At 40.3% G+C, this 19,877-nt stretch overlaps 1 protein-coding gene across 1 annotated transcript in view; it reads left to right on the plus strand.

Annotated features, from left to right (window-relative positions):
- Positions 1-92: 92 nt before the first annotated feature.
- The window catches only part of LOC139743492 (uncharacterized), a 44,858-nt gene continuing 25,073 nt past the window's right edge, over positions 93-19,877 (plus strand). Inside the window, exons 1-4 of the mRNA XM_071653973.1 lie at positions 93-133; positions 3,488-3,647; positions 4,376-4,524; positions 4,712-4,841. Of these exons, the coding sequence (XP_071510074.1) occupies positions 93-133; positions 3,488-3,647; positions 4,376-4,524; positions 4,712-4,841 (480 nt within the window). The remainder of the gene's footprint in view (positions 134-3,487; positions 3,648-4,375; positions 4,525-4,711; positions 4,842-19,877) is intronic.

Genomic DNA, 19,877 nt, shown 5'->3' on the forward strand with positions numbered 1-19,877 from the left:
ATATTCAATCAAGTAACGTCAACCGCCAAAACTAGACTGGAGAGACAGAGAGAGAGAGAGAAAGAGAGACCGACAGACCGTCAGAGACAAAGATGTATAGGGACACGCCTGACCGCATCGTGAACGTGGTGAAGTAATTTCCTGAGCTATGCTTAATATCAGAAGATTAGAAAATATATAATACGCAATTGCTTCTCGTATCATTTTTATATTTGTGACCATGTGTCACAAAAAATAACAAAAAGCGGCATGACCCCATTTTACGTCAGGGCTCAAAAAGGTGACAGGGGTCAACGTAGGCAATTTTTGATTTGTGTGTGTGTGTGTGTATTTTCTGAGAAATTAATTCTTCGTCCATAGAATTCTTGTGTGTGTGGTTATTAAATGATCCAATTGAAAAACCTTTTTGTTTTGCTTTTTTTTCGAGAACACATTAGGATTTTCTTTTTTTTTTACTCTGACGTATACTTTTTCAGATTTACTTGGTGAATATAAGATACAAAGTGGCCTTGTGCATCAATTTCATATATAAGGACGAATGTTGCACTGAATTCTTTTCGAATAATATTCGTACTTAAGAGAACAGTACTGCTCTTGCCTTAAACGTATGTGAAAATGGGAAAGGGTATATTGAAGAAATCCTTTTTCATATTCCGCTCCCCGGCAGCTGATAAAAAGAGCGGCATTGCATAGGACTTAGCTGCTTCCCATTAACTCGTTAAGAGGTGTTGTCATTTTTTTCTTCTATTGGCCACTCTATTGGTAGCGAGAGAGAGGGAGAGGGAGAGAGAGAGAGAGAGAGAGAGAAAGAGAAAGAGATGTGTTAAATGGGTAGGCAGGATCACATCCTGGAAAGTTTATGCCTTTACTCCAAGATATCATCATGATGCAACGCTATAATTAGCGTAAGACACTATTGTACTATTACAATATCGTTCAGGGCGAAGTGATTCCGACAAATCAGATGTGGAGAGTTTCTTGAACTTACTTGAAAAGCTGAATAACCTACAACGGGAATCTGACAGTTACCAGCTGAAATCCAATGATGACGAAGTACAGTTGTTCCATAAAGCCATCGCTTCCGGTGACCATTCCTGTGTACTTAGGATGCTCAGGGAAAATCCGGACATCGTAAGTCAGTTTCGGTTAACTCTTTTCTTTCCTTTGGAGGAAATAGTAAAAGAACTAACCAGTGATCTGTGTTATTGATGTTTTAACATCCAAGTTTGGATAATTTTTGCCTCATACCATTAATCTTCTACTACATTGTCGAGGAGACAAATTTGTGTCTCAGCTTTTTCAATAGTCCATTAAATACATGCTTTACTGCTGACAGTACATACATGCACATTTTCAATAATATGTTATAATTATAAACTGTCTCCGTTCAGCTGGATATATTGCGCACTAACTCGGGCCAGGATTTTGTGTATCGTTTGTAAGTCTCGCTAAAAACAGGGGCACTAACAGATATAGAAATTGTTTTACTTCCTTCCTTTCTTTTTTCAGCGTTTGATCGCATTCATATCTCTCTTGATTTGTATATATAGATATCAGTAACCGTAATGATTGATTCTTTTTACCTCTCAAAGTAGAGCTTTGATGACCCTATAATGATGATAACATTCATGAGACATAATGATTAGTAATGTTATATTCCGCTAATTTCCGTTAATATTCTTATACATCCATACAATATTAATGTATGTATCAACGAGCTATTCAGGTTGTTAAGTACATAATTATACAGGCGGCTTTTATTCTAACAGACGCCCAGGGCACTCTAAAAAGATTATTTTGATTTTATAGCTCTAAGTGGCGTTAAATTGTAAATTTTCATCTGCTTTATCTAATGTCTTACAAGATAAGAGTCAAATGTGATGGGAAAACGGCACTCTTTAAGGCCGTCGAGGAACATAAGCCAAAAATTTTGAGAACGCTTCTAGAGGCAAAAGCTGACGTCACTCAACGGAGCGGAGTGCGACATGACACTGTTCTGCATGCCGCCGTGGAAATGTAAGTGCAACGGGGGGGGGGGGGGGGGGGGGGGGGGGGGTGACTCGAAATATATCGGATGACTGTTTTTATTTTTTTCTGTAGATTATACAAACTGTCAGATGTCTTCTTACCCTGGTGAAAAAAAAAACCAAACAAACTAAGATACTGATAATACTCTGTAAAATATCAGGAATAACTCTGGCAAATATAGAGCTCTGCTTTAATGTTACAATAATGGTCACACGGCAGCGAAGACCGGTCGCCGACAATTCTACGACCTCCCATATCACTGGTCGGCAGTTCGCTGTCACAAGTCGAAAGAACATCTAAAGAATCTGTTCATTTGGTTTTTGTTTGTTTGTTTTTTAAATCTACTATTTTAAGTCGGCAAAGGGTTGCCAGCAATCGGCAACCGCTGGAGAGCGGGTTCTGTTCGGGTAGAGATTCGTGAGATCGACAACCGGTCCTCTTGGGGACGGGTCTTTTATGATTTCTGGTTCTAGGCATCATGAAGATTTTTGGTTGCTACCAGTTGCCGACCAATTGGTGACCAATTATAGATCATTGGCCAATAAAAGTCGCCCACCAGTTTGCATGTGTAGCAGTTAGTGCTAAGAATAATTTCATCGCTGTAAAGTGTTTGATGTGGTCCACATTCACTCATGTACCATTTCCTGACCACACAAAGGGATCCCCATAATGCCAATTACATGCTTCTTCTTTCCTCTGAGCAAACACTACCCTATATTTTCGGCTTAAGGGAAAACCCACGTTGACTCCTCATTCACAGCTAATAGTATTTTTAAGCAGTCCTACACATTTCCAATCCTGGAGTAAATGCTGCGGAGAAAGCAGTTTCCTATTAATCATCACGTCTTTTTAGATTTTTGTTGTTGTCTTCATGTGTTTTATGAACGCTCTCTAAATGGTTTACTAACGGTTGGCAACGTTTGTAAACAAACTGTTTACAAACGGTGTGCTGCAGGTTAGTAACCTGTTGGCCAGTCGCCGATTTTCTTTTTTATTATTAATCTATTTATCTTCTTTTTCTTATCTTTTTTTTTTTTTTTTTGGGGGGGGGGGGGGGATTGATCGCCAGTTGGTATTCGATGGTGGCCAGAAACCGTTGGTTGGTGGAGTCTGGAGACCAGGCGTATGTGTGACTGGTGATCAGGCTCCAAACTGTCACTCCATGTTCATTTGATGAATTAACTTCAAACAGAGACAATGGTAAATGTCTTAATGCAAAATGAATAAACTTGTATGAATTAAGGAGCTTTATAAGGGAATTAAACGTTTAACGAATAGTGAAATCACTTTCAGCCGCAATCAAGGTTGTGTGAGGACACAGGGGGAGTTAGGGGGTTTGATGATGAGTACCCTGACATGAAAGTATAATGAAGTAACATCAACAATGATTTAAGAGTAATACTTTTAGATGACATATGAAATAAGCTTTTAAGTGATACACAAAATATTTATTTTCCAGGGAGTTCGAAGACATCACCGCGTCTTTGATTCCGGAGTGCATCTCGATACTCAATGAACAGAACATACTGGGCCAGACGCCACTCCATGCCGCAGTCATCCTAGGCAGTTACAACTGCGGGAATATTCTTCTTGAGAACAGGAGTGATCCAAATATCAAGGTTTGTATACAAACCTTGTCCTTTTTTTGCGCATTTACTTTCTTCTCAACGTGAAAATCAAACAGTAGTTCTTCATCACTTTGCTATGTATCTGATACTGTATGAAATGGTTAGTGTGTGTGTGTGTGTGTGTGTGTGTGTGTGTATTGTCTGTATTTAAGTTTATACTTGGAGAAACATTTCTTGAAAACTCAATACACTGTTCGATAGAAAATACAGATTTGAGATTGACTACCGAGAGAACAGTTCAGGTTACAGACAATTATCATTAGCGTTAATCACATCGAATTCCACGCTTATTTTGTGCACAGCGGATTTCCTGTGCAATGGAATTTGTACGGCTTTGAGTGCTTGCGTGCGTGTATGTGTTGTGCGTTTGTCTATGTGGGTGTGAATGTATGTGTGTGTATGCGTATCTGTATCTGTATGAATGTTAGAATTATTTTCATTTTGAAAACGATGGCGACATCAAACGGAATTTTAATTAAAAGAAGATATTTGAAAATGTGTGCGTGGGTGTGTATGTGCTTTTGTCAGGTTTTTAAGACATTTTCTGTGGTTTTAAACTATAGACCAATAATTGCTTGCCAAGACATTATTTCATTTAAACAAACAAATGCACGAGTAAAGACAAATGGTAACATCCGGAAATAGGTTCAAACAGTTAAAATGATACTTCGAATGGTAGGTTGATAGATCATTCATCGACTGATCTGGTATTGCATTAGGACAACTACGGAAATACCCCGCTGCAAGCTGGTATAAAACTACGAGGAGACGTTGATTTTCTCCTCGGAGCCGCCAATCTTGACGTCACCTCGCATAACATGGACGGGTTCAATGCCATCCACCAGGCTGTCGTGTATAATCGCTTGAGGTATTAGTATGATAATCTTAATTTTTATTTAACTCGAATTGATTTCATTTCATTTTCGTTTGAATACTTATGACTTTTATGGACAAACTTTCAACTTGTGTGGTTGTAATCTTTGACTGATAGCCATGACATTTATAGTCTTTTTTTAACTTTTCACTTTGTGATTGTTGTCATAATGTAATAACAGAACGGCAGGACTGCTGTTAGACCGGTTCCCAAGTTTGATTTCTTCACGTTGCCTCGAGTTTCAGGACACCACACTCCATATAGCGGCTGCACAAAACTTCGCCCAGATGCTTGAAGTGCTGCTGAAATATGTAAGTTTTTAAGTCGTCTTACTCATGACTCGGTCATTCCTTCTTTGCGCATGTGTATGTATGTAATGTGCATGCATGTATGTGTGTATGTGTGTATGTGTGTGTTGTAATAATAAGTTGCCAATCAAGAGGATGGTAAGAATGCCAACACACGTACAAAGAAAGATGTGTGGCCACTGTAGGCAGGTTGCAGCCCCTTGTCTTCAGTGAATATTTGCTGGGAATACTGTGATACATATAAAATGCCTGTCTCGAAGACCGAGGTAAAATAAAATTGCACAAGGGCTAGTTGTGCATTTGGAGGGTATATTGGCTAGGATAGTGCATGAAAGAGCATGAACAATGTAATGTCATATTTGTTATAGTAAATAAAGTGTATTTTATACTGTAACACTTATCTAGCTCTAAAGCTCTATGATGACCTTTGTCGGGACCGTAGATTTTACGCAATCAATAAGAATTAAAGCTTAAAACTACGAACTGTAACTTTGTTGTGGTTTGACATACCGATACCTTGCACTGTCCGTGGAGAATTAACCCTAAAAGGGCCTGGGGACGAATCCTCCCCCTCCCCCCCCCCCCCCCCCCCCCCCCCGGACTTTTCGCGCGATAATCCTGCAACGCCAGAAGACATAAAACAGTTTTAAAAAATACATACAGAAATTCCAAAACAATAAAACACATAAGAATTTAAAGGAGTTGAACTCGTCTGAAATTTCACGTTTGGATACGAGGTTATGCGAGTGAATACTTGTTGCTTCGCTTGGATGCGATATGGTCACGATTGGTCTATTTGAAGCAATACGATTTGTCATCATGATCTGGTCTCCCGTTCAAATACGATCCGATAGAATTGTCCCGATTGAGTCCATGATTGGTTCCGATCTACCAGCTACCTTCTGATAGGTTCCAATACGAATACCGCGAACCAATGCGGGCTGTTGAGATAAGATACGATACCTTTCACGATCGCGATCAAAAGCGACCCAGCGGGGTTCCCACTATCATGATTGGCGTCACGATTCAAATCGTGGTCTTAATCGTGGAGTACTCGTGATGATCTTATCAGATCATATCAGATCTTGAAGTCAATCCCAGTAATCGCGGCAATCGCATAAAAATTTTAGACGGTTCAAAATGTTTCCACCGTTAGCATGATTGGCTCCCAATCGTGGTCATCGCATCAGAGCGTATCAGATCTTAACAAAGCGCAAAAGATCACATCTAATCGTGACTTTTAATCATGGTTATCGCAATCAATCTTGGAACGGATAAACATCACGACACGCTGAGATCAGCTGCGATCTGCCACGATCTCATAATCCCTGTCGTATCCCATTTTCCACGATCAGATACGAATAACCAACGAGAAGATACGACTTGATACTAGTAGATGCGAGAAAATACGAGTAAATACAAGTAGTCACGTTTTTTGATTGATGCTCATGATCTGTTACGAGTTTGCATAATAGGCACTCTGCCCTTGCAGAGAGCACACGTTTCATTTCAACGTGCTCTGGCTATATTCTCACTAATCTGAACAGTCTTCGACATGCCACTCAAAGGCTTCAGAGGCAAGAAAGGTAAGGGCAGGAGGGCCCTGCCACCCCCTGAGCCTGAATCAATCCAGCACAGTTGGCACATGAGGAGGTAGAAGAAGATGGAGAGACAACCCCTACCCAGAAACCTAAGAGAAAGAAGTTGACAACTTCATTTAGTGAAGAAGAAAAAGAGGAAATTATCGAGTTCCTCATGCGAAATGAGGTTCTCTACCGCAAACGCCTGGCAGGATTAAAAAATGTCAGCCAGAAAGATGATCTCTGGGCTGCACAGGCAGTCAAGATGAACACTACTGTGGGATGCCTTAAAGTGTTTAACACAAGCATGCGGACCATGATTGGCAGGCTGAAGAAACGCATAAAAAAGAGTTGATCTGGAGGAAATGTCATTGCTGAGCTTAACAGCACAGAGAAGTGGGTGTGGGAAAATTTTTCTTTTTTACTTCCTCACATTGAGACCCTGGAACCCAGAAATGTGGCATCTTTTGCCACAGCAGCAGCAGTAGCAAAGGCAGCAAAGTACCAGTGGCACAGACTCAACCCCCTCTACCAGCAACACCTCCATGCTAGCCACTGCCTCTACCTCCAGCAGGGCTCCAACGCCACCACCCTCGACAGCATCACCACCAGGCTCTCAGACTTCCTCGCGCCCAGAATTGGCCTACTCAAGACTGGGCAGTGCGAAAAGGGTAACCACCGGAGAACTGAGTAAATATTTATTATTATTTTTAACCTAAAAATTATTCTCTGAAATTCAGATGAAAATATACTTCACTGAACTTGGAATGTTTTCTATGACTCTGTGTAAGCTTATTTCAATATCTCAGCATAATTATTAAAAGGCAATTCCTGGTTGATTCTAGAGCGGTCATCTTGAAGTGCTAACAAACGGAATTTTGATTAGTGCCATAATTCATTTGATAGATGTTAGACAAAATGCTTGTCGTTACGGACATTACATTTTTGGACATGATTACTTACCTCCATGCGGATATGTCAAAAATTGTTTGATTGGACCATAAAATAGAGGAAACTTTCTTCTCAAATGAGTGTTCCGGTCCTTCGTAAGTTGTAGATTGATCCTGCTGTTTGCAATGGCTTCAGTATTTTCTCTTCAGGTTCACAAATGTAACCCGCTATTTAGAATCCCAATATCCATAGTTTAACACAGTTCTTTTCTAAGACAAGGCTTGTGTTGGTGCTTTTCGTCCATTCATAACCATCAACTACTTTGAAATATACATTCTGAATTGTTACTGAATATGGAATAATGAGAATCAAAGATTTTGTGTTTAACAACAAAATTACCATTTAATATAAAAAGAAATATTGCTCCCAAACGAATTTTTGAAGAAAAGAATGCCTAAATGTACTTCAGTTCTATCAAAGTACCACTTAAATGAAAGAACTTGACAAGTTCTAGCTTTTGGTACTAAATTCGTCCAGAAGCCCATATATTTTTCAATAATTGCAGATTTATGATTTTTAGGAAAAATTCATTTTCTTAGAATTATCAATTTCAAAGAAGATTCTCCCTCGCTTTTTCTCTTTCAGAAGATCTGCTGGTGGAATTCATCTCAAGAAGTACTGCTGCATCTGCAAGCTCCTTCTTTGGAAATATGTGGAGGAGTCCTTGTCAAAGCTGCCTGGGGAGGTCAGAAGAGATGCCGAGGAGAACATTGTGCGTGAGCTGCACAGGCCTCAACGAGCAACAGAGAATAGGCAGACACATCCACCACCAAGCCAAGACCGGCAAGCGCCCTTCCAGTACAAGCAGCAGTGCCAGCATGACCAGTGGCAGCCTCATTCCTCCCAGTGGCCACCTTGCCCGGTGGGGCCTCGACTCAGTGTCTGGGGTAGTCAGGATCGCAGCTATGTCCAGCGACAGTTCCCGACGGTCCCGATGACGAGCCCATTACCACCAACCAACGAACCACAGGCAGGACCCTCAATGACTAGAGTCACCACCACCATCACAACTGCGCTCTCATCCTCCCTACGTGACTCATTAATTGTTTTAGCCTGTTGGGATCCAGCTCACCAGCTTCCAGCAATTTCAGCTTCCCCTCTCAGCTCAACACCCCTGATCCACTTGTTGAAGACGTTGCTAACAGACATGTCCAAGACACAGCCAGACCACCCTGACGACCAGTAGAGAGTTCTGACGGCAGAAATCCCCTCAAGACAGAAACTGTTTAAGGAACCTTATCAGGCCTACCAAAGTTAAAGAAATGAATCCTCGTCCTTATAGTTTTGATTACATTGTGAGGTGGGACATTAAGTCTACTCTCCTGACATGCCGTGGATCTGAACAAGGACTTTGGCTATTATTCCAAAAGGACCTCAAGCACCATGGTCTCATATCCTCTTAAATTGGAACCTGAAAAGAGCTGCTGCGTGGGCGTGTGCATGTGTTGGAGAAGGAGGGGTCCTTCAGTCTGTAGCGTCACCGTCATTTCTATCACCAACTCCAGGTTTCTCTTCATTCTCTCCACCTTCTGTGTCATGCAGCCCAGCCATCCTAGGACTTCTCGTTCCAAGAAGTTGAACAACTCAACTCTGAGCATCTGACATGTGTCCTTTTCCCCCAAGTTCGATCCACACAAACTTGTAATCTGCGTCTACGAGAGCGAGCAATGGTATCAAAAAGAAGCCTTTGTAATTGTAGAAGAGGCTGCCAGTGTGGGGTGGCTTCTTGATAGCAATGTGTTTGCCATCCAGAGCCCCAACTGCGTGGGGGATGTTCCATCTCTGCTCAAACTGGCAAGCTGCGGCTCTCCAGGCTTCAGGAGTCACGGGTGGGCTGAACACCTCATGTTTGTACGATTGCACAATAGCACGGCACACTTCCGGAATCGTCTTCGAGATGCTGGACACTTCACACCTGAAGGCATACGCAAGAGATCGATAGCTATCACCTGTTGCGAGGTGCCTCAGTGTCACTGCTAGTTTCAGTCCAGGTGAAAGAGGTTGCCTGAAAGCGGTGTGTTCCCTCTTTATTGCTGGGGTTACCTTGTGCAAGACTTCGAGAGTTGGGATGTTAGCCTTGTGTAGTTTTGGAAAGTTACTGGATCACCCAGTCTCAACTGGGTGTCTAGAAGGCTGGAAAACTGACCAAACTGTTGTCTCATTCCCTCTGTGAGCCATGGCCGTACCCAGAATTGCCTGCATGCAGCTCTCCTGACCTTTCGTGGTTGGGGTTGAGGCTGGTCTAGGTGCTCATCTTCTTCCTCCCTGGCGGTGATGTAGGCAAAAAGTAGCACTGCAAGCGTTACGTTGTCTTCCCCGAGTTCTGTCATTTTCAGCGTCTGTTGGTTGCGATGTCAACTCCTTAGAAGTTCGAGAAACAATGAAGTCCGTGGTCAGTGGGGCTGTATTGACACCCGTCAAGGGTCCAATCGTCTTTGCTCCCGATTCCGATTGCCAAAGACATCGTACCCTATCGCAACACAGCGCATTGGTTCAAGATGATCGTACTAGAACGCATTCGGACGTGTCTGCACGTAACAGTTCGGGAGCCCTGATCGTTATGATCGTGTGAGATCGGGACCCAATCGTGAAGTCAATCGGGATAATCATATTGCATCGTATATAAGCGGGAAACGAGATCGTGGCAGATCGTATTGCTTGAAATAGACCAATCGTGACCATATCGCATCAAAGCGCACCAACTCGTATCGACTCGCATAACCTCTTATCCAAACGTGACATTTCACATGAGTTCAACGAACCTTCCACGATCATTATTATATTATAGTCCTGCTGACGATGGATTTCATTGTTCCCTCACCTTCTGCAGAGTGACTAGGCCTACTATCCACAAACGTTGGTGGTGGTAATAATTGACAGGTTGAGGATGATGAGAACGTGACCTTTACAGTATTGCGAATGACGATTACGTTATCATCAGATAGAAAGCATCACCTAGGCCACAACATCAGATATTCCCTCCTCTAATTTAACCTAAAGAAATTATAGAATTAATTATTGGATCGACGTGTTCATCCCGAATGCTCAAGATCAGATCATTGCCCCATCTTTCCCAGAAAAAAAAAATCAAGACAAATAATGTTTTCACCCCCTTTTGAAAAACATGAAGAAAATATGATGAAATTGAAGCTAAAAGGGGGAATTGGGATCTATTTGAATGGTAACATAATATGTGTTATATACGCTCAATACAAGAAAGTTGGCCGAACTGATAGCATTGCTTGTGTGTTTGATTTCATATTCGCATAGTATGTATCGTATGCATTTTTATTTCAAAATGTTATCTCATGGGGAATTGAAAGTTTGGTTAGTTTGGCTTGATTTCACAAGGGTATTGCTGCACTTATTGGCTATCTTATATGTGAAAATAATGACAGTGATCTTTATAGACATGCACGAGTGACCTTACATCCACGACAAAAGTCCTGTGGGGTATGTCAAACATTCTGCTTCTGGTGGATGTTTCAGCGGTGTTATTTTATATTTCATTGTGCAACCCCTCTTTTATTCAACCTCGTGGAATACAAAATATATACGATTTGCGAGTAAAATAAGGGTAAATGTGCAAAATAAGAAGAAGGAAAGTTAATAAGGCGATCCCGATCAACACGAATAAGATAAGATAAGATTTGCTGCGTTTTAATACGATCCAAGACAATCTGAAGCGATGATCACTATCAAAAATTAATCGTGTTAATGGTAGGAAATTTTTGAACCGTCCAAAAATTTTCTACAATTTACGCGATTGCCACGATTGACCCCAAGATCTGATACAATCTAATACGATCTGATAAGATCACCATGATTGATTCACGATTAAAGACCACGATTTCAATCGTGGCGCCAATCGTGAGAGTGGGAACCCCGCTTAAAAGCGTTTAGTCAAGTGCTGTGTCATCACTCTCAAAAGTCGGCGCATGATCTTTTCAGCTTTCTTCATGTTGTTGTCCACATATGATGCCATAAACTCAAGTAACTTCCTTATCCAGTGGTTTCAACACCAAAACTTTTCAAAACTTTCACTGATGTGCTCTACTAATGTTGCTGCTTTCACTCAATCCAGATTTATCTTTGGGCGTTGGGTTTTGGTTTCCTTTAAATGACTTTTTGGAAGTTTTTATGATGTGCAATTGAAGAGTTTTATCGCTAAACGAGCTACTAGTAACTCCATTCTTGTTAAGTTGAGGTATCTTTGATTAAGGCTGCTAAAAAAATAAAATAATAAGAAAATACAGCATATCTTTAATCATGACTTCTCGAACATTCCTTGTTATGTCACAAGTAAGGTATTTCTGAAGAAATTCATATAATGGATTTATTTTGCATTGTTTAAGAAAGGCGGTTATTTGCAATACAATTTACAATAAAACTTTTCAATTGGTGAATATGTCAAAACAAATATACGACCACCCCCCCCCCACCAAAAAAAAACCAACAACGATAGACTCAATGCTTTTGCTTAATTTGCTGAATTGATTGATTTAAAGTAGAAAATAACAAAAAATAATCTAAGAAACACTCTTGTTACAGATTATGATTTGGGTGTCGCCCCACTAATGACCGAGATCTTTTTTTTTTTTTTTTTGGGGGGGGGGGGGGGGGAGGATGGAGGGTGGGGGCGGAATCACCCCTCTCCACCCCGGAATTTAGCATAGCCAAATAAAGCCCGGCCAGTTTAGGGTTAGTCTGCGTTTCCTCAAAAAAGGGGATGTAGGCCTATAAACCACTGTAATATCCAAATACAGATGTTGTCCAAATCTTAACCAAGCTAAGGACAACGTGAGTGTGGGCTTCCACTTTTTTTCTTTTTTTTTTTGGGGGGGGGGTAGAAAGTACGCATATTTTTGTATGATCGAAGTAAAATGCAGTTATAGAAAGAGGGAAGAAAGAGGGAAAGGAGGGGAAAAGAGAGTGCTTGTTCAGTCCGAAAGAGTTACATTTCGTATTATGCTCTTATTACTGTGTGGACTTCGGAGCCCGTGCATGCGTAGGAGGATCGTATAAAATATGTTGATCCACGACCTATACCGGGAAGAGGCACCATGTTGAAGAACTTGCAGACACGGATTGAAAACTCAAAGAGGTAAAGTTGGTAGGCTGCTATAGATTTCTTCAGTAGCATCAGGGAAAAGTCGGTAAGGACATAATATGTTATATTGTCTCCAACTTATTGTTGTTGGCTTTCATGCCCAAGGTAGAGGAAGCTACAGCAATGCCATTCAGTCACACTGATCTAACAATGATCAATATCTCATCTTGCCACACACTCAATCAGTCACACTGATTTAAATGATCAATTTCTCATGTTGCCATGGCACACTGCCACGAGGTATTTCCTTTGCTCATTTGCTGCTCTGCCTGTGTTGTTGTGATATAATGTCTGGCAGATGGGTCTCGTGTCTCCACGAACATTGAATGACATCATGGTTGTGCTGCTGGTACTTATGATCAACTGTAGGGTTTCCGAATAGTACAAAGCTGTGTAGGACGCAGCGAGCATGGGTAATCTTCATGACTCTCTCTCTGGAGTAAGAGGCAAAGTGACCAGAAGGCAGCGGAACATTGCTGCCAGTATGTTGTAGACCAAACGCATTTTTCTACAACCCGTCTGGCTCGTTAAAGCCTATACCTGTAGACTCGTTGCTGGTGAGTCATGTCACAAACTGGCAGACGCTTCATCACAAGTCCCCAGCGCTATGAAGCGTCATCTCCCATACACAAGGAAGTACACTCAAGGGGCAGAGGGTCTGCGGCAGGGAGGTTTAGCTTCTCGGTTTCGATCAATGGCTGTCTTGAAAGGGCTCTGGTTGAACACCACGGCATCATAGCCAGAAACATTCTGTCCAATGTCCACATACATGGACCTGCAATGAGCGTCTACCATTGCCAGCAGGACAATGGGGAAGAAACCTTTTGAAGTTTTAAAACAAACTTCCGGTCTTTGCAGGTTTCTTAATGACAACATGTTTGCCATCTATGGCTCCCATGCCATGATGAAAGATTCAACGGTTGTAGTAGAAATCTACAGCCACTTACTAGTTGTTTCCATCTCTCTGGAGTTTCTTGGCACATGTGAACTTCATCAGAGAATTCTTCGATTATTTCCAGGCACACTTGGGGCATAAACTCACAAAATTATTGTTTGAATATTATGAGCAAAACGAAATCCATATTGTAGGGTCTTGTAGCTATTGTCAGCGGCTAGAAACCTCAAATAGCAAGGTTCAAACCACGTTCCAAAGATTTCCTGAAGTTGGTGTCTTGTTTTGTAGTCCTCGGTGCAATTCGTGCCAGGGGTTCATAGAATACCTGCGGCTCCATCCACTTACAATTGGTAAAATGAAGAAACATCTTCGGCATGCAGTTTTTTTTTTATCAGTGGTTCATATTGCCCTGTAGGGGTCCACGCTGGATCCAAGGTTTGACCCACACACTATCATTCTTGCAACGACTCTTTGTCTTCTCTTTACTATTTTTTTTTTTTTTTTTGGTGGAAAACGTTCGCATTCTGCGAATACTGTCCCTAGGACATCCAAATGCTGAAGAATTAAAAAAAAAAAAAACTAGCGAAGGATTTAACCTCCCCGACGTATTTTGCTTCGTGTTCGAACAGCAGGCAAGAGTGAACTGAGATGCAGAAAGGTATGCAGAAGTTAGTTCTGCAGTTTCATACAGTTTGTGCATACGTCCGCAGTACGCTACTTTACGGAACTGTAAGCAATTCTATGGCGCCTTATTCTGCTTATACGCCCGACCTATGTATTATGTAAGTAGATCTTCGCCCTCTATACGCAAAATACGCTACGTGAATAACACACCTATTTATCATAACGTCTTAAAAGACACTATTCATTTTACTTAAAGCAAACATATGCTACACTAAAACACTGTCAGATGGAGACAATAAGGCAGCCTATCGTCGGCAGTCGTGCGAACAGTCGTGTACCCCGATTTTTGGTCAAAATCTTCAATTTTGATATTTTTAGTCATTTCGATAGTGGACATTCCGTAACTGTATACTGTGGAATTTCAAGTTTCTAACTTGATGTAATTTTTGTGTAGTTATCACTTCTATAGGGTCATGTCATTTCATTTTTTTTCATTTCCCCATAGGCGCTCGTGTTAAAACCAGCGATACGCCGTCCTCTCCTATAATACGACGGTTGGGATGACCGCAAACACAGCGCGTGCGGTCAGCGAACCGGGCATATTAACTTTGCGCGTAATCTTTTGATACACGGCGGTCCGTTGACCGCAAAGTACAGTACTTGCGGTCAACAAAACTGTCGTAATTACATGGTTAATGACAACAGTCTTCGCAAGAGATGCAATTCGACGAATACATTTACATGTTAGAGTAAAAAGAATTAAACTTTTACGTATTACAAACATAATTGCAAATGTCAGACATAAAAGCGTAGCAATCATGATCGAAAAAAAAAATATGGGTGAAATTCAAACGCTTTTATCTTGAAATGTCATTCTATTAACGAGAAAATTGCATTTACCAAGGTTCGGATGACCGCCGACGATACCATCGCTTAACGATCGTTTGAATGAACACTATTCACATTACGTATTGTATGAAGGGTATATAAAGTCAAATAGACTATACAACATTCTTCTCGTGCCAAATGTACAAATATGTTTGGTTTGGGGTTGTTTTTTTTCGATAGCATTGCCCGTAGTACTGTTACGTATAAGGAACGCTTAAACTATTTCATACTATGCGGCCTGACATTGCATGTCCTGTATTTGAATAAATTCATGACAGTAATTCAAGAAATTCTTGGTTGGGGTTTTGGTTTGAATATAGGGTTAGGGTTATAGGGTTAGGGTTAAGGTTGAATGAATGTTCAACTGTGATGGAACAGACAATCGCCAAACGTGCATACAAACATAGTGAACAAATAGTATTAGTGTGAATCCATGTACCTTATAATCTTTGCAGCCAGGAGTGGCGATCAACGCCTTAAATTGGGCGAGAGAAACCCCTCTCCACTGCGCAGCTGAAGAAGGGGCCACTGAGTGCGTCGAACTCCTGCTCTCTCACGGAGCTGACATCGATGCTAAGACCGATTTCAGCAAAACACCTTTGCACATGGCGGCTATAATCAACCCGAATGAGGTGTCGGTGAGCTGTACCCAAACGTTGACTGAGGTATATAACAGGTTCTCTCTTTCAAGGAAAATTGCAATATCATTAGTGTGTAACATTGGATACTGTTATGTCACAATTATTTGCATGATTGCGATTGCGACCAACATTATTCACATTTCTTGAAAATAAGGAATGTGACATCCAGTTTTTCTTGCAGACATGTTAGATATGACAAGTCTTAATGAACTTCCATAATTTGTTTCTTATTTAATTTTGTCTTTAGTACTGAAGGTCATTTGAAGGGATGATATAGTATTGATGGAGAGGAGGATTGGGCTTTTAACTTTTTGTGAGATACCGAGAAACCGCTTATAAAAATAACAGAGCCCTGGCTTGAGAGATCGTTAACTGAGATTGCTCAGTCTGCTGAGTACTTCAGTTTGCCCTAAATATCTATCATAACATCGCGTTTCAAGAGTCGACATTTTGGAATCGAATTTAAAGAGGTTCAAACGATCCTAGCGACTGTGGAATATTTATGGGATACCAACAATGAAGTGTCATTCAGTGCAAACAAAATAAACGTTATGTGTGTGACCAGAAAGAGGCACATCTTGCTACCTCGTTATTACCTTGGTGACACCCGAACTGAGCCTGTTTCCACCGTACGTATCCTGACCTGGGCCTGTTTCATAAAACTTGTCATCAGTGACAAGTTGTCATAGATGTGACAAGCTACTGAAATCCGTGCATCTGATTGGCTAAGAGCAAATTTGTCATAGAAATGTGGCAGTTGTTAGAGGTAACTAGTTTTATGAAACGGGCCCCTGGTATCATGATTAGCGCTGACTTGGGTTGGAAAGTCCATGTCGATACCATAGTTTCTCGTTCCACTCATAGGATTCATAAAGGTTGTCGCTCGTGGTACATCTACAGAGTCTATCTTCTGCCTATAGTTACAAATCATTGTTACTTCCATTATTAGAATACTGTATCCCTGCCTGGCACGTATGACTTCGTCCCAGGTTGAGAAACTGAAAAGAATCCAAAGATTCGCCCCTCGGCTTGCACTTAACCCTATTAAACCAGGCCGGGCTTTTTTGGGTGTTCTGTGGCCGAGGAGGGGTTGATTCACCCCCCCCCCCCCCGAGATCTCGGCCGTCACTCGCGCTATCACCATGAAAATTGGCACATACATTACCTGTGGCGTAATCTACCAAACTATACAAAAAGAAATGGAAATTTTTGTCAAAATGATTAATTATGCTAATAATGCGTAAAATCATACTTTTTGCTCTAAATCAGAAATTAAAGCTCCTAGAATCCTAATTTGTGGTGATAACATTCTTTGTAGCATTCCTAACAATGTGCTCGAAAAAAATCTGGTATCAAAATCAATTTCTTATATATTTTATTGTTTTATTAATTTCTTATGTATTTCTTTGTTTTTTCGACTTTTGTTTTATCATTTTTTTTCGCAAAATTTATGACAGAACCTATTTCAAGCATAATTATGCTAAAATTGATTAGTTTCAGCCTATGAAAGTGAAAATAATCATATCTTTATGAATAAGAAAAGAAAATTCCATTTGCATAGACTTTATACACAAATCACGTTTTTGAGCCATTTTCGGTCTGACAGGCATGTACAAAAGGTCGTGCAGCGTCGTAACGGTATGCGCGATTTTGGCGAAAATGGTGTCAAAAGATGCGCGAGACTTGAAAGTAAAAATTCAGCGAACGGCGCGGTCAAAAAATTTCGTGCGGCGGAGTAGTTGCGAAAAATGTCGAGGGGGGGGGGGGTAAATGTAAACCCCCCCCCCCCCGGCCTTTTTAGGGTTAAACAGTCACATGAGAGCAATGTCCTGTGAGGATAGACGCCATGTCCTACAACGGTGTTCCCTTTCTGCACAAAGAGACTAGGTCTACTTGTTATATGTATTTGCTGTCAAGTCTTCATATTGTGTTTAATGATAATAATTGTTTGGATATAAACTCCAAATTTTATTGTCCAAGAATGGAAATTAATTTTGCCCAATTGATCGTGGGCCCGGCAGCCACTGAGCAGCGCCAGATCGACGTTGCTCTAACCTTTTCAACTGTTGAACGGCAAACAAGGTAGCAGCAACTCCCATCTTTTAACGTCTTTTGGTATGACGCGGCCGGGGTTTGAACCCACGACCTCCCGATTGTGAGGGCAGCCGCTCTACTCACTGAGCCAACAAATCGGTTTATCATTGTGATGTTCTTATTAGCAACATGCTCACCAATTCCTGCAGGCTCACTACTTGGATTGTCCTTTCGCCATCGTTCCTCTCGTACACAGTCTTTTTTTCCTTTTTTTAATCCCCTTCCAAACGTTTCCCTTGAGTTTTGAAACATTACCATTAATCAATTTACCATTCAACTTAATTTTATCAATATCTGAATTTTTAGTCGAAACATTCATGGCCTGTTTTAAAACTTTCCAAGTATTTTTTTTTTCATATCAAACTTATCTCTCCATAATTGCTTGAGATGATTCTTTTTTTCAGAACGTAAGATCATTGTCAAAGTATGTTTGTATGATGTGTATCTTTATATTCTTCTATCGCTCATTTTTTTTTTGTCCAATTTGTATTTATAATACAACTGATTTTTCCTATTAATCAAACGTAGAATTGATCTTGAGATTAAAGGCAACCTGGGTGTCTTTTTATAATCTGTTCTATTTTGTAAAGCCACACCAAAATTAGCTAACTTTTCAGGCGAAACTCTACGAATAAAAACAGGAAATGAAGGAGGTTTAACATTAGCTGGTGTTTCACAGTAACATTGTTCATTAATGGAAAATGATCAGTAATATCTGATCGAGTTATAAAAAGAATCGGGAAGGGGTAAAATATCACAAAACAAGTGATCAATAAGGATGGTTTAGCGATCTGTAACACGTGTGGGTTTAGACGTGAGCGGAAGAAAGGAAGATGACAGAAGTGTGTGAAGAAACTCACCAGCGATGTTATCATTCCCAGAGTTTAGTAAGTCATTATTGAAATCGCCGAAAAAAAAAAATCCTTATTTCTGAAATTGTGTGAATTTGCCAGATCTAAAAAATAAGTTACAAAATCTTTAACGTTTGAATTAAAAGGTCTGTTTATTGTGCCTGCCAGAAGATTTCTATATCCTGGGATAAGAATTATGTCTGTTCTAGAAATGTCTTCAAATATCTTCATGAACAATATTTTCAAAGGAACATGATATGTAAAATGCAACACCTCCACCATTTTATCAGGCCTGTTACTATACAAATAAATCATAACCATTAATTACAAAAGAATATCCTGAATTGGAAGCTACGCTTGTGTCACTTAATCCGATAACCGAAAACTTTATTGCATCAGATTCTATTTAAAAAAAAATCATCAAAGTGTTTATTCAAACTCGGTATGTTTAAGTGAAACAGAGAAAACGTGTCCTCAAAAAAGGAATAATACAGATTATATCTCTACATTGAATCACTGTAATAATTACACAACATATTTTCAGTGAAATAATTACTAAATTGTGAGGCAATTAATTTGCTGTCTTATTCAGGTTATCGGTAACAAAATCATCGTAAGAGGTGGTTTGTATACTGGGTACCCCACTAGCTGGGTTAGAGAGTCCAATCTTGTGTTACTGAACAATTTTAAAAAGTCATCGTTCTATCATGGAGTTCCAACTATTCAAACAGTTGTCAGATTTCTTTTGATGTACAAAAGAATTCCACAGGTGCACTTGTGCCTTTGAAGATCGATGTTCGACGCCGCCGTTATGCTGAGCAATCTGAAAATTTATTTTGAACGTAATCATAATGTTGGCCATATTTTGCTTATTTATTTGCTAAATGAAATGAAATTTCACTTAATGATAAAGCATGTAAAACAAAAGTCAATTCCGCCCAGATATTTGCACAAAAGCGTAAATCAGAGCTGTATCATGTGAAAATGTTTAAAACTGTACCATCCTGGAGAGCTGGTTTTATCACTTTTTCGCTTAATTTTCACAAATGAAACTTATATGGAATAATCTTCAAGTATAAATCTTTATTAATAGATATATCAGTTCAGTGCCCGGGAATGCCCAGTCGAGTAATTTTGATCTTCATTTCGGCAATTTTTGCTCAATTTCTCTTCGCGCATCCTCGTGTCTGTACCTCCTACCTTTTATTATAAGGGATAGCAAAAAAAGGTAATTACCATCTAAAAAGCATATCTTCCTTTGAAAGTTGCTGGTGATTATGCGATGAGACACGAGTCAATTGTCTTCGTATCTTCGCGGCAGATCCTGTTTGGCACATGCTTCAAATATTTTGGAGCGGCGGCTTCGAACATTGGATCAAAGAGAATAACACTGTTGTTACTCCGT

This window comes from Diadema antillarum, unplaced genomic scaffold, assembly GCF_040938485.1.
Source record: "Diadema antillarum isolate AM-2024a unplaced genomic scaffold, OU_Dant_1.0 seq00001088_RagTag, whole genome shotgun sequence".
Taxonomy (NCBI): domain Eukaryota; kingdom Metazoa; phylum Echinodermata; class Echinoidea; order Diadematoida; family Diadematidae; genus Diadema; species Diadema antillarum.